This window comes from Eriocheir sinensis, chromosome 63, assembly GCF_024679095.1.
Source record: "Eriocheir sinensis breed Jianghai 21 chromosome 63, ASM2467909v1, whole genome shotgun sequence".
NCBI lineage: Eukaryota > Metazoa > Arthropoda > Malacostraca > Decapoda > Varunidae > Eriocheir > Eriocheir sinensis.
In genome coordinates this window covers 1,502,583-1,517,060 of record NC_066571.1, presented here as the reverse complement: position 1 = coordinate 1,517,060, position 14,478 = coordinate 1,502,583, and the positions used below count along the sequence as shown (strand labels likewise).

General features: G+C 46.1%; 1 protein-coding gene across 2 annotated transcripts in view; it reads right to left on the bottom strand.

The window, feature by feature from the left end:
• LOC126986821 (uncharacterized) overlaps nucleotides 1–14,478 on the bottom strand; it is a 114,115-nt gene that overhangs the window by 46,355 nt on the left and 53,282 nt on the right. For both annotated transcript variants that reach the window (XM_050843194.1, XM_050843192.1), the window contains one exon: nucleotides 5,998–6,566. In XM_050843194.1, coding sequence (XP_050699151.1) covers nucleotides 5,998–6,516 — 519 coding nt within the window. In that variant the 5' untranslated portion in view covers nucleotides 6,517–6,566. The remainder of the gene's footprint in view (nucleotides 1–5,997; nucleotides 6,567–14,478) is intronic.

Genomic DNA, 14,478 nt, shown 5'->3' with positions numbered 1-14,478 from the left:
AGGGTGGTTAGCGAAGGGTCGGTTTTTAGATAGGAAATATACTCAAGATATGTCCTTTAACCGAAAAATACCCTAAAAAAGCTCAGGAGGAAGTATGAGAGAGAGAGAGAGAGAGAGGGGTCTTATCTTTCCTTCGATTTTACGATAAACATCCTTCGGTAAATATTCTCTCTCTCTCTCTCTCTCTCTCTCTCTCTCTCTCTCTCTCTCTCTCTCTCTGCATAAATACAATCACAAATCCTTATTTTTTTTTCCCTTTCCTTTTCCTCTCATCTTCTCTGCCATTTCCATCATTTTAAGTCAACGCATTATTATTATTATTATTATTATTATTATTATTATTATAAATTTTTGTAGTAGTAATAGTAGTGGTGGTAGTAGTAGTAGTGTCCTTCAATGCCTCAAAAACTCAATTTCTCCGACACAATCGACACACTCGACACAATCTTCCAAGCACCTATCCCCTATTCTTCGACAACACCCAGCTATCACCATCTTCAACACTAAACATCCTCGGTCAATCCTTTACTCAAAGTCCCAACTGGAAACTTCACATCTCCTCTCTCGCTAAATCAGCTTCCTCGAGGTGGGGCGTTCTGTATCGTCTCCGCCAGTTCTTCTCCCCCGCGCAGTTGCTATCCATACACAGGGGCCTTGTCCGTCCCGATGTTGCCTCTCTTTCTATCTTCTATCAATATTTCCACGTTGACTGCTCTTCTGAACTTGCTAACTGCATACCTCCCCCCCTCCCGCGGCCCCGCTGCACACGACTTTCTACTCATCATGCTATACTGTCCTTCATCCCTCACGCTGGTAAACTCTGGAACAATCTTCCTTCATCTGTATTTCCTCCTGCCTACGACTTGAACTCTTTCAAGAGAAGGGTATCAGGACACCTCTCCTCCCGAAATTGACCTCTCTTTCGGCCACCTCTTCTGATTATTTTTTAGGAGCAGCGAGTAGCGGGCTTTTTTTTATTATTGTTTCCTTTTTTTGTGTGCCCTTGAGCTGCCTCCTTTGTTGTAAAAAAAAAAAGTAGTAGTAGTAGAAGTGGTATTATTTTTTTTATTATTGTTTTTATTATTATTATTATTATTGTTATTATTATTATTATTATTATTATTATTATTATTATTATTATTATTATTATTATTAGTAGTAGTAGTAGTATTTTCCATTTCATCACGTCACTTTAGGCGTGGCCGGCGGGATTAGCGGATATGCAGCTTATCCTCGCTACCCTCTCTCGCCCTAATATTGTTAATAGTTAACTACTTCTAAATACATTTTAAAACTCTGTGTACATTTAATTGTATGAGAATATAAAATTCTGCGAATAATTCGTTTTCCAAGGACAAAACAATGAGTTTATAATATACATTTTTTTTTTTACAACAAAGGAGGCAGCTCAAGGGCACATAAAAAAAAAGAAAACAATAATATATATATATTTTTTTACAACATCCTCGCATGTTGTGGTAGCGTGACTTGTGCGACGGTGTCAAGTAGGGTGATACGGTCGACCAAGCCAAGTAGCCTGCCACACTTTACCTAATGGGAGGAGGGTGTGCAAAGAATGTCAAAACAAGAGAAATGTGGAGAGAGAGAGAGAGAGAGAGAGAGAGAGAGAGAGAGAGAGAGAGGGGGTGGGGGGGGGAGACGAGTGGCACCCGAGCCGAGAGGGACTTATAAAACGAAACCATTATAGTCGTGGGAAATATTACATTCCCCACGACTACTAACTAATCTACATATATTCTGAATGCATGTATATTACCGTAGCCTACCCCCCCGCCAACAGTGATGCAGTGCGAAGCGTTTTACACGTATCTATCCCAAACAAACTTAACGAATCTAACGAAACTAAATTAACCTGGTCTGACCTCGCCTAAGTATACCCGACCCTTCCCCCCCCCTCGCTACCGAAATGATATCTGCTGGGCTGCGCTTATACAGTTTTTACATAATTATATAAAGGTTTCTTCGATTTTCAGGAAGTTAGTGGTTACTGCACCGCATTTAGAGACCAAAATACAACATAGTGTATTAACCTTCATGCGAGATGGCTACCTTACAGTCATTGTTATCCGTAATGGCAGTAATAGATGTTGTTGTAGTAGAATTAGAAGTAGTGTATAGTATTGGTAGTAGTAGTAGTAGTAGTAGTAGTTGGAGGAGGAGGAGGAGGAGTAAAAGTAGTAGTAATAGTAGTGGTAGTGGTAATAGTAGTAGTAGTAGTAGTAGTAGTAGTAGTAGTAATAGTAGTAGTAGTAGTAGTAGTAGTAGTAGTAGTAGCAGCAGTAATAGTAGTAGTAGTAGTAGTAGTAGTAGTAGTAGTAGTAGCAGTAATAATAATAGTAGTAGTAGTAGTAGTAGTAGTAGTAGTAGCAGCAGTAATAGTAGTAGTAGTAGTAGTAGTAGTAGTAGTAGTAATAGTAGTAGTAGTAGTAGTAGTAGTAGTAGTAGTAGTAGTAGTAGTAGTAGTAGTAGTAGTAGTAGTAGTAGTAGTAGTAATAGTAGTAGTAGCAGTAATAGTAGTAGTAGTGGTAGTAGTAGTAGTAGTAATAGTAGTAATAGTAGTAGTAGTAGCAGTAATAGTAGTAGTAGTAGTAGTAGTAGTAGTAGTAGTAGTAGTAGTAGTAGAAGTAGTAGTAGTAGTAGTAGTGTAGGTGCACCGGTAAATGTTTTGCACAACACAGTATTGCGTCACTCACGGGAGCGTGTTGCAGCAGCCAGGCGGTGCGCGTTGCAGCGTGAGGTGCTGCCTTGCATTCCTAACACATCCTGCTTCCTCCTTCATTCTTCCTTTCTTCCCTCTTTCAAACTTTCTTCCTCTTTTCCTCCTTTCGTTCTTTTTCCTCTTGTTTTGCTAATCTCTCCCTTCTTTCCTCCTTCCTCTCTTCCGTCTCGTCCTTCACTTTCCTTTCTTCATTCTTTTGCTCTTTTTCCTCCTTTCTTCGTCAATAATCCTCCTTTAAAACATTCTCCTTCCTTCATTCTCCCTTCTTCTTTCCCTTTCTTCCTTCTAAACTTTATCATATTAATTTTCCGTTCTTCTATTTCTACGTTTTCTCCTAATATTTCTGTTTTCTCTCCTTTTATCTTCCGCTTTCCATTTTTTATCAACCCTTTGCTTTCAATATATTTTCCTGGATCTTCCTTTCTTTCACAACTGCACCTTCAACATCTACTCCCTATCCTCCTACTTCTCCAATTGTCTTCATTTTCTTTTTCCTCCTTTTCCATACTGTATTTCTTCCCTCCATTCTTTCACCCGCTTTTCTCTACTTCCCTTCTTCCTTTTCCTCTTCCCCTTCTTTATCCGTTCCTGGCTTCTCATTCTCTCCTCCACCATCACCACCATCACCAACAACACACGACACTATCTCATCACTGTAGAAAACTTGCGGCACTGAGGAAGAGAACATACAGGACACTATAACATCACTAAAGGACATTTAAGGCACTGTAGAAGGGGACACTGCATCTATAGTCACTGTATGCACTAGAACGCTGTATTCCAGGCACTGTAGGCCCCCCAGACGCTGTATTTAGGGCACGACGCAAGGGCACGGCTGAACACGAGGCGGGGAAGGGTAAGACTGAGGGCCGTCTGTTGGAGGGTCGGTTACTTTACTTAGATCGTGCAGGTCACTACTTGTTGGGACCACGTGACCTAGCGCGGCTCTCTCTCTCTCTCTCTCTCTCTCTCTCTCTCTCTGATGATTCAAGACGTCCTTCCTTCCTCTTTTATTATTGTGTTTTTGTTTTATTTTTTTTATTTTCTGCTTCCGTCTCTCTTTCTCTCCCTTTCTCGCATTTTCTCTCTCTCTTTCTCTCCTCTTCCATTCTTTCTTCTATTTCTCTTCCTCGTCTATGTTCACGTCTACTACTACTACTACTACTACTACTACTACTACTACTACTACTACTACTACTACTACTACTACTACTACTACTACTACTACTACTACTACTACTACTACTACTACTAATAATAATAATAATAATAATAATAATAATAATAGATACATACTTACTATAGAGTTGAACGCTTCTAACACTTAATTCAACTCTTCTTTAAAATTTACATCCCATCATCCCTCCTCCTCCTCCTCCTCCTCCTCCTATTCTTCCTTCCAGGTATACTAATTACTATGCTACTACCTGGCCTTATCTCCATGCTGTTATTCCTCCTCCTTCTCCTCCTAATTCTTCTCCCCCTCCTCCTCCTCCTCTTCCTCCTTCTCCTCCTCCTCCTGGTAACGTAACAATTAGAGGAGGTTGTTGAGGGAGACTACAGGTAAACACAACTCCTTGATGTTATCTCCACCAGACTTCTAATCTCCACTTACTTCATCTCCACCTCCTCCTCCTCCTCCTCCTCTTTCTCCCACTCCTCTTTGTATTCCTCCAGCCTTTCGTTTCACAGTTCATTTGATCAACTTTACTTCCTCCTAATATATTTTTTTCTTTTCTTTTTTTTCTTTGTCTTCCTCCTCCTCCTTCTCTTCCTCTTCCCTTTGCTCCTTATCTCCACTCATCTTTTAAGTAAACTCTCCTCTGTTCCTCCTGAAAGTCATCTTCCTCAAGTCTTCCTTTTCAACATCCTCCTCCTCCTCCTCCTCCTCCCTTAACCACACCCGTGTCACCCTCCTCTGTTGTTAGAGTATTCTTTAACACTCATTGTGGAGGGAGGGAGGGAAGGGAGAGGGAGAGGGAGAGAAAGGAGGAGAGGGAGAGGGAGAGGGAGAGGGAGGGATGGAAGGAAGGAGCGACTTCCTCTCTCCTTCCTTTCACCTTCTGTCTGTCCGCTTGTCTCCCTTCCCGCCTTCGTCTGTCCGTCTGTCTGTCTGTCTGTCTGTGTGGATTTGTCTGTCTATTTATCTATGTCCACCTAAATAGTCTGTGTCTGTCAGTTTGTTCATGTCTGTCCATCTGTCTGTCTGTCTGTTTGTCTGTCTGTCTGTCTATGTCTATTTTTCTATCTGTTTGTCTGTCTGTCTGTCTATGTCTATTTTTCTATCTGTTTGTCTGTCTGTCTGTCTGTATATTTGTTCGTCTGTCTGTCTGCCTGTGAATCTATTTTGATCATTTTTTGAATATGTTTGAAGGAAAACAAGAAATTATGAGAGAGAGAGAGAGAGAGAGAGAGAGAGAGAGAGAGAGAGAGAGAGAGAGAGAGAGAGAGAGAGAGAGAGAGAGACTATAAAAGGAGTGGAGAGAGGAAAGTGAGTGAAAAGAGGATCCACACATGTAGATGAGGAGCCTGGGGCGGGAAGGGAGAAGAGGAGGAGGAGCAGGAGGAGGAGCAGGAGGAGGAGGATGGAGGAGAAGGAGAAGAGAACAACCCTGAGGAAAGGATGTATGGCTTAATCTCTCTCTCTCTCTCTCTCTCTCTCTCTCTCTCTCTCTCTCTCTCTCACACACACACACACACACACACAATCACTACGGGCAATCATCTTACGTCGCCTTTCCTCTCTCTCCCTCCACACACCCGTCCATTATTTCATACACACACACACACACACACACACACACACACACACACACACACACACACACACACACACACACACACACACACACACGTATCGTAAAGTAAAGCCTGCATCTTTGCTCTCTCTTTCCATTTCCCGCTAAAGCTGAGGAGAGGACGGTGAAGGAAAGTGAGGAGAGAAAAAAATGAGGAAGAGTAAGTGAGGAGGTGCGTGGGAGGAGGGGGGGGGGGGTGCCTTACCTTTCCCCAGCATTCGTCTGTGTGGGTGTCCCCCTCCCCTCCTCCTCCCTCGTTGCTCTCCTTCACCTGCCTCCCTTTCACTGTCCGTCCTGCCCGCACACCTGCTTCACCGTCCGCCTTGATCCCTTTCCCTGTCTCTCCCACACCTGTCCCCGCCACGCTGTCCGTCACGTTTCCGTCCCTTCCCTGTCCCTTTGTTCACCTCTCCATGTGTCACCCCGCCACCCTCTCACCCGGCCCCGTGGCACACTCACCTGCACGGCACTGTTGAGGAAGCAGTTGTTCTGGCCCGGCGCGTTGAGCAGCCCCTTGGCGCCCGCCACAGAGTCCCGCGGGGACGCCATCTCCGCCACGCCCTCTTCCGCGCCTTCCCGTGCGGCGGCGGCGGCAGCAGCACGGGCGGCGGCGGCCTCGTGACGCTGCGGCCGCAAAGTGTGAGTGAGCAACGCGTCCACGCCGCGTTGTTGCTCACCCCCGGGGGCATCACCCCAGGTGGGCCCCAGGTGATCCCAGGATGCCCTCAGGTGTGGCAGGGGAGCCCGGGGGGTATCCAGCTGGTCCCAAGAGCCCCCCAGGTGGTCCCGCCGCACCCCCAGGGCACGGGGCCGCCGCGGGGGGCTGCGAGGCGTGGCGGAGGACAAGTCCCGCAGCGAGGCGCCATAGTCCCGAGGCAGCGACCTGGCGAGGCCTGGCGGCTCCCCGGCGGGCACGGGGCGCGGCGGCGTGAGGGCGCTCATGGCCGCGTGTTGCGTGGCTGTGGGCGTGGGCGTCATTGACACACACGGCGGCCACAGCAACACACCCGCGGCGCGCGGCACATCACCTGCGGGAGAAAGACAGAAGGTTACCTGGAGGTGCTGGCGACACCACGCTCACCGCCTCTTGCATATTCCCATTACAACACACAATGCACGCCGGTGCAAGAGCTGCCGCAGGACACACCGCACACCAACACACTCACTCACACCCCACACACCAGTCCCTTCCAACACCGTCCAAACTTCACACACACACACACACACACACACACACACACACAAAAAAAAAAAGTGTAAATTGGTAGTTGGAGTATAGTTGCGAAAAGCCATTAAGTCTTAACTAACTTTCTTAGGACTGATCTATTTTACTGCCTCAACCACTTGAGTATTACTAATCAGTCTGAAAGTCGTGTACCGAAAATACGTATTGTTCTTATTATTACTATTTTTTTTTGTTATTAGCGCGCACACACACACACACACACACACACACACACACACACACACACACACACACACACACACACGGCCGTCCATTAGCCACTCGCCGCCACCCAGGATAACCATCTCAGGGGACGAGGGACGAAAATTTTTCCAGCATCAGACAAACTCGAGGCATGCCACCTTTATCGCCCCCCTCCCCCTCCCCCTCCCCCTCCGTGGCTCACCCCTGCCCCCTCCCCCCCCCCTTACACGGCTTTCCCCATGCCTGCCCCTCTACCCATGTTTTCTCTTGCTCCCTTCCCTCCCCCCTCCCCCCTCTGCCGCTCCCTCCCCCTTCCTCCTACAGTAAATCCTCCCGCCCCTGCCTTACCCATGTCCCGGACGCTAAGAAAATAAACAAACAGGGAAACAACAGGTGAATCGGGTCACACACACACACACACACACACACACACACACACACACACACACACACACACACACACACACACACACACACACAAGCTTTTTGGACACTCCTTTGACCTCTATTCAGGAGCAGTACGTAGCGAGCTTTTTTTTCTTTTTTTCTTTACGCCCTTGAACTGTCTCCTTAGCTGTAAAAAAAGAAGAAAAAAAAAGAAAAAAAAGGCAAACACCATCACCCCCCCACACCACCACCGCCACCACCACCACGACCATCATCATCATCACCATCATCATCAATCAAGCTGTCGGCGGCGAGCACCAGGTACACAGCCCCGGGGTAGCGCCAGGTGACGCCTCCAAGGTAAGACACACGTGGGGAGCAACATGACCACGCTGACCACAACAAACAAGGTCAACAGTTAAGCTTAGCACCACCACCACCACAACCACGGGTCTCAGTAGTTTTTTTTTTTAACTTCTTGCGTTCACTTTTCTCTCGTCCCCAGCCAACGATGCCAGATTATCGTACTCAGAGCCTCGTATTTACCGGGTTCTGAGCCATTATCGTACTCAGAGCCTCGTATTTACCGGGTTCTGAGCCATTATCGTACTCAGAGCCTCGTATTTACCGGGTTCTGAGCCATTATCGTACTCAGAGCCTCGTATTTACCGGGTTCTGAGCCATTATCGTACTCAGAGCCTCGTATTTACCGGGTTCTGAGCCATTATCGTACTCAGAGCCTCGTATTTACCGGGTTCTGAGCCATTATCGTACTCAGAGCCTCGTATTTACCGGGTTCTGAGGCATTATCGTACTCAGAGCCTCGTATTTACCGGGTTCTGAGCCATTATCGTACTCAGAGCCTCGTATTTACCGGGTTCTGAGCCATTATCGTACTCAGAGCCTCGTATTTACCGGGTTCTGAGCCATTATCGTACTCAGAGCCTCGTATTTACCGGGTTCTGAGCCATAGCTATTGCCAAAAAGCACCAATAATTAACCATTTCAGGGGCAGTAAGTAGCGGGCTTTTTTATATTTTTCTTTACGCCGTTTAACTGTCTCCTTAGCTGTAAAAAAAATTAACGATAACTATATATGAAGGCAGTTACTAGGATCGAGGAGAGTGTTATTGGGACGGAAATCGGTAACATAAGAGGCAGAGTACGAGAATCTGGCAACGTCGTCCCCAGCAGTGTTTACCCTTCCCTTCTCTTCACCGTCCTCATCTTCTTATATTGCCCTTCTATTGGATTTATCTTAACCCGGTAGGTGCGTCGATCATGTATCTTAAAGGTCCCTCTAAGCGAATTAATGAGAAAAAAATCATCACTCACGCGAACCGTTTCATAATATATAGTACCGACGCATTTGTGATCAGTTTAAGCATCATTTATTTTGGGGGTTTATATCATGGTAAAAATTTGGCCTACAGCTGGTACACGGTAAAGCCACAAATTTGGCCCGTCGCTGCTACCGGGTTAATTAGCGTCACTTCTCCAGTCCGTCACCAGAGACCCGCCACCCATTGGATATAAACAAATGAACTAATAGACCACAAGGCGATAACATACCTTTATAATTTTACTTTGAAACTGTTTTGTTATTATTATTATTATTATTATTATTATTATTACTATTATTATTATCTTTACTATATCATCATAATTAGCAGTAGTTTTAGTAGCAGTAGTAGTAGTAGTAGTAGTAGTAGTAGTAGTAGTAGTAGTAAAACTATTTTAAGATTTCTAGTGTATCTTGTTAGGATTGCAACACTTCCTTCTCCTCCTCTTCCTCCTTCTCTTCCTCCTCCTCCTCCTCCTCCTCCTCCTCCTCCTCCTCCTCTTCCTCCTAATTCGTGCATTCTTGCTTTGCATACAAGGGCTTCCGCTCGCAATGCACCAATACAAATCCTACTCCTCTCTCTCTCTCTCTCTCTCTCTCTCTCTCTCTCTCTCTCTCTCTCTCTCTCTCTCTCTCTCTCTCTCTTGCCCCCTCCCCCTCTGAAGCTGGATGGTAAAGAAAAAGGAGAGAAAAAGAAAAACGAGTGCTTGTTAAAGTGGTGGAAGGAGGTAGTGGGAGGGGGTAGTGGAAGGGGGTCGATGCGTTCAGCTTGTGGATAATATGTTGGAGGGGGGAGGGGGGTTATAGGGTACAGGTGTGGTGGAGATGAGTGGTAAGTGGAAGGGAAGGGAGGGGGGGGGGACAGAGGTAAGGGAATGGAGGGGAGAGGGGCGAGGTGATGGAAGGGAAGCTGGTGTCATGAGGTTAAGTGTGCTCAGAGAAGGTTTCGATCCCATTCAGCGTGATTTAGTTGTTTCCGATCCTATGTAATGTGACTTGGTGGGTTTCTATCCCATTTGGAGTGAATGAGTAGGCTCTGAACCCACCCGGCGTGAGTTAGTGGACGTCGAACTTCCTCAGCGTTACGAGAGAGCGATCAGGGTCCACTAGGAGGGACTAAGTGCATGGAGGGCTGGATTCCACTTTGCGTGACTAAGTTAAAAGGAGGATTGGAAAGAGCGATTAGAGGATTGGGATCAGGTTGCTACTTATTATGTGTCGTTACGATGTAGTAGTAGTAGTAGTAGTAGTAGTAGTAGTAGTAGTAGTAGTAGTAGTAGACAAATAAAAACAGAACAAGAAATACAAAGAGAGGCATAAAATCAATACACACACACACACACACACACACACACACACACACACACACACACACACACACACACACACACACACACACACCCTCCCCTTCACCCCTCCTACCATGGACATTAGTAAAGGCAAAATAGGCTTAGTCACACATGGCAAGAGAGGAACTGTAGTCATGCATAGGTACTATCCTCCTCCTCCTCCTCCTCCTCCTCCTCCTTCACTTCCTCCTTCTTCACCTCCTCCCTCCTTCCTCCTTCATTTCCTCCCACCTCCTTCCTCCTTCTCTCTCATCTCCCTCCTCTTTCCTTATCTCTTCCTATCTCCATCCAACTTCCTCTCCTCCTTCCTCCTCCTTCGTCGTCTCTTCCTTCCCTCTTCACCTCCTCTCTCCTCTTTCCTCCTTCCTCCTTCTCTCTCATCTCCCTCCTCTTTCCTTATCTCCTCCCTTCTCCCTCCAACTTCCTCACCTCCTCTCTCCTCCTTCTCTCTTCACCTCCTCTCTCCTCCTTCCTTACCTCTTTCCTCCTTCCTACGTTGCCACTTCCTTTCTTTTTCACCACCTCCATCCTCCTTCCTCCTCACCTCCTACCCTCCTTCCTCTCCTCCTTGCCTCCTCTCCTCCCTCCTCCTCCTTTTCCTTAATCTCTACGACCTCCAGACAGCGGAGATTTAAATGTTTACCAAGGGGCCAACATTTACCTAAGCCACCCCTCCAGCATCCCCTACCACACACACACGCCTTCATCCCTTTCCCATCAGTTACCCCCCCCATCACCCATCATCACTTTCATCCCATCACCCACAACATTCCCACAGCCTCCCTTCATCATTTCATCCTCTTTCAATGTAGTCTAATCAGTACAGTGTTTCATATTTCACAAGGCTTCCGTATGGGTTGAGGGCATTTCCAGGAGTACTTTTCTGACCCTGGTGGTAGCTTGACCATTATTATTATTATTATTATTTTTTTTTTTTTTTTTTTTTTTTACGTGTACGCCTATTGCACCGGTAGGCTCTCTTGAGGGGCCTGGATGGTGTTCGGCCCCAGCCCGTCATGGCGCAGGCAAGTGTTTATAGTGGCGCCATCTTCTCTTGGTCCATGCTGCCCCCCGGAACTCATTCTTGATTCACTTGAACGGTTTCCTCTAGAGTCCGGGTTGATGGGTGGTCTCCAGGACAGCATGTGGGTAGTTTTAAGCCACTCGGGGGTGACTGAAAAATCCGAGTTGGTAGCGTGGGGATTCGAACCCGCGTCGTCCATCACGCGGTGAATGTGGGCACAGCACGCTACCACTCAGCCACCCCCTACCCTCTAAGAGTATTTTAAGCTTTATCGTGCAACTACATCCTCCCTTGACTCCTTTATCCCTTCAAAAAAGAGTTGAAATCTTCCTGGACCCCAAACTACGGCATCCTTGACTCCTGTTTCCCGCACCTTTATCCCAAACTATAGGATCCCCTGACTCCTTCATCCCTCCTAAGTGTTGAAATCTTCCTTGACCCCAAACTACGGTATCCTTGACTCCGGTTTCCCGCACCTTTATCCCAAACCATAGGATCCCCTGACTCCTTCATCCCTCCCAGAAGTGTTGAAATCTTCCTTGACCCCAAACTACGGCATCCTAGACTCCTATTTTCCCGCACCTTTATCCCAAACTATAGGATCCTCTGACCCCTTCATCCCTCCTAGAAGTGTTGAATGTTTCTTTATCCCAAGCTACAGTATCCTTTCCTTCTCTATCCCTTTTTCCAGCATCTATATTTAAAACCCGGTAGCAGCGGGGATCATGTTTCTTAATGGTCCCTCCAAGCGAGAAAAATGAGAAAAAATCACCCCTCACACAAATCATTTCATAATATATATCAAAGCATTTGTGATCAGATTATGTATCATCTATTTTGGGGGGTTTATATCGTGGCACAAATTTGGCCCGTCGCTGCTACACGGTAAAGCCACAAATTTGGCCCGTCGCTGCTACACGGTAAAGCCACAAATTTGGCCCGTCGCTGCTACACGGTAAAGCCACAAATTTGGCCCGTCGCTGCTACACGGTAAAGCCACAAATTTGGCCCGTCGCTGCTACACGGTAAAGCCACAAATTTGGCCCGTCGCTGCTACACGGTAAAGCCACAAATTTGGCCCGTCGCTGCTACACGGTAAAGCCACAAATTTGGCCCGTCGCTGCTACACGGTAAAGCCACAAATTTGGCCCGTCGCTGCTACACGGTAAAGCCACAAATTTGGCCCGTCGCTGCTACACGGTAAAGCCACAAATTTGGCCCGTCGCTGCTACACGGTAAAGCCACAAATTTGGCCCGTCGCTGCTACCGTTAAATTTTCACAGCGTTTTTTGACAGTTTTTCATCTCCATTGTTTTTATTTTCATCTTTGCATCCTAGTGTCTCTTCGAATCTTCAAAACATCTTTATCTTCTGTTTCATCAATTTCATCATCTTTTAGTTTCATCTTCCCTTCACAACATTTTGAATCTTCACAGCATCCTTAGTTGTGTCACCCGTATCATCATTTTTGCTATCATCTACACATCGCATCTTCACTTCCTGTTTCCCCTTTTTTTTTACAACAAAGGAGACAGCTCAAGGGCACAGAAAAAAGGAAAAAATAATAAAAAAAAGCCCGCTACTCGCTGCTCCTAAAAAAAAAAATCAAAAGAGGTGGCCGAAAGAGGGGTCAATTTCGGGAGGAGAGGTGTCCTGATACCCTCCTTCCATCATCTTTTGCCTCATCTCTTCATCTCACCATCTTCTCGAATCTTCACAGCATCCTTAGTCCTTGTTTCACCCATCATCATTTTTGCTTTCATCTCCACATTGCATCTTCATTTCTTGTTCCCCTTCCGTCATCTTTATCCTCATCTCTTCATCTCACCATCTTCTCGAATCTTCTCAGCATCCTAAGTTTGTGTCACCTGCATATCCTCATTTTTGCTTTCATCACATACCATCATCTTCATTCCTTGTTTCCCTTCCATCATCTTTATCCTCATCTCTTCATCTCACCATCTTCTCGAATCTTCACAGCATCCTAAGTTTGTGTCACCTGCATATCCTCATTTTTGCTTTCATCACATACCATCATCTTCATTCCTTGTTTCCCTTCCATCATCTTTATCCTCATCTCTTCATCTCACCATCTTCTCGAATCTTCTCAGCATCCTAAGTTTGTGTCACCTGCATATCCTCATTTTTGCTTTCATCACATAACATCATCTTCATTCCTTGTTTCCCTTCCATCATCTTTATCCTCATCTCTTCATCTCACCATCTTCTCGAATCCTCACAGCATCCTTAGTCCTTGTTCGTATCTTCATCATCTCCCTTTTACATCCTCCTCCTTAGTTTACCTCTTCATCCCTCCTCCTTGTTTTCCTCTCCCTCCCCCAGACCTTCCATACCCATCCATCCATCACCCATTCCCTTCACTGCATCCATCGTCTTTTCTCATTTTCAATCTGCCACGTCATTCTTCCTCCCTATTTACATCTCCTCATGAAGACCCCTTATCTACCCATCTACCCCATCCTCTATTACTCCATCCACCATCTATTCCTGTCACCTCACATCATCACCTATTCCCATCTTCAATCCACCTCGTCAATCCTCCTCCCTATTTACATCTCCTAATGCAAACCCCTCATCTACCCATCTACCCCATCCTCTATTATTTCATCCACCATCTATTCCTGTCACCTCACATCATCACCTATTCCCATCTTCTTCAATCCACCTCGTTAATCCTCCGCCCTATTTACATCTCCTCATGAAGACCCCTCATCTACCCATCTACCTCATCCTCTATTATTCCATCCACCATCTATTACTATCACCTCATCCGTCACCTCTTCCCATCTTCTTCAATCCACCTCGTCAATCCTCCTCCCTATTTACATCTCCTCATGAAGACCCCTCATCTACCCATCTACCCCATCCTCTATTATTCCATCCACCATCTATCCCTATCACCTCATCCATCACCTATTCCCATCTTCTTTAGTCTACCCCGTCAATCCTCCTCCCTATTTATATTTCCTCATGCAGACCCCTCATACCCATCTACCCCATCCTCTATTATTCCATCCACCATCTATTCCTGTCACCTCACATCATCACCTATTCCCATCTTCTTCAATCCACCTCGTCAATCCTCCTCCCTATTTACATCTCCTCATGCAAACCCCTCTTACCCATCTACCCCATCCTCTATTATTCCATCCACCATCAATTCCCATCACCTCATCCATCATCTATTCCCATCGTCTTCAGTTTACCACATCATTCGTCCTCACTTTTCACGTCTCCCTCCTCTTTTTTTTTTTTTTTTACTTGAGAAGGGGGAAGGGAAGAAGGGGTTAGAGGAAGGCAAAGTAGGAAGAGAAGGACAGTAGAAGTAGAAGCAGACCCCTCATACCCATCTACCCCATCCTCACCTATTCTATTTCCCCTTCCATAA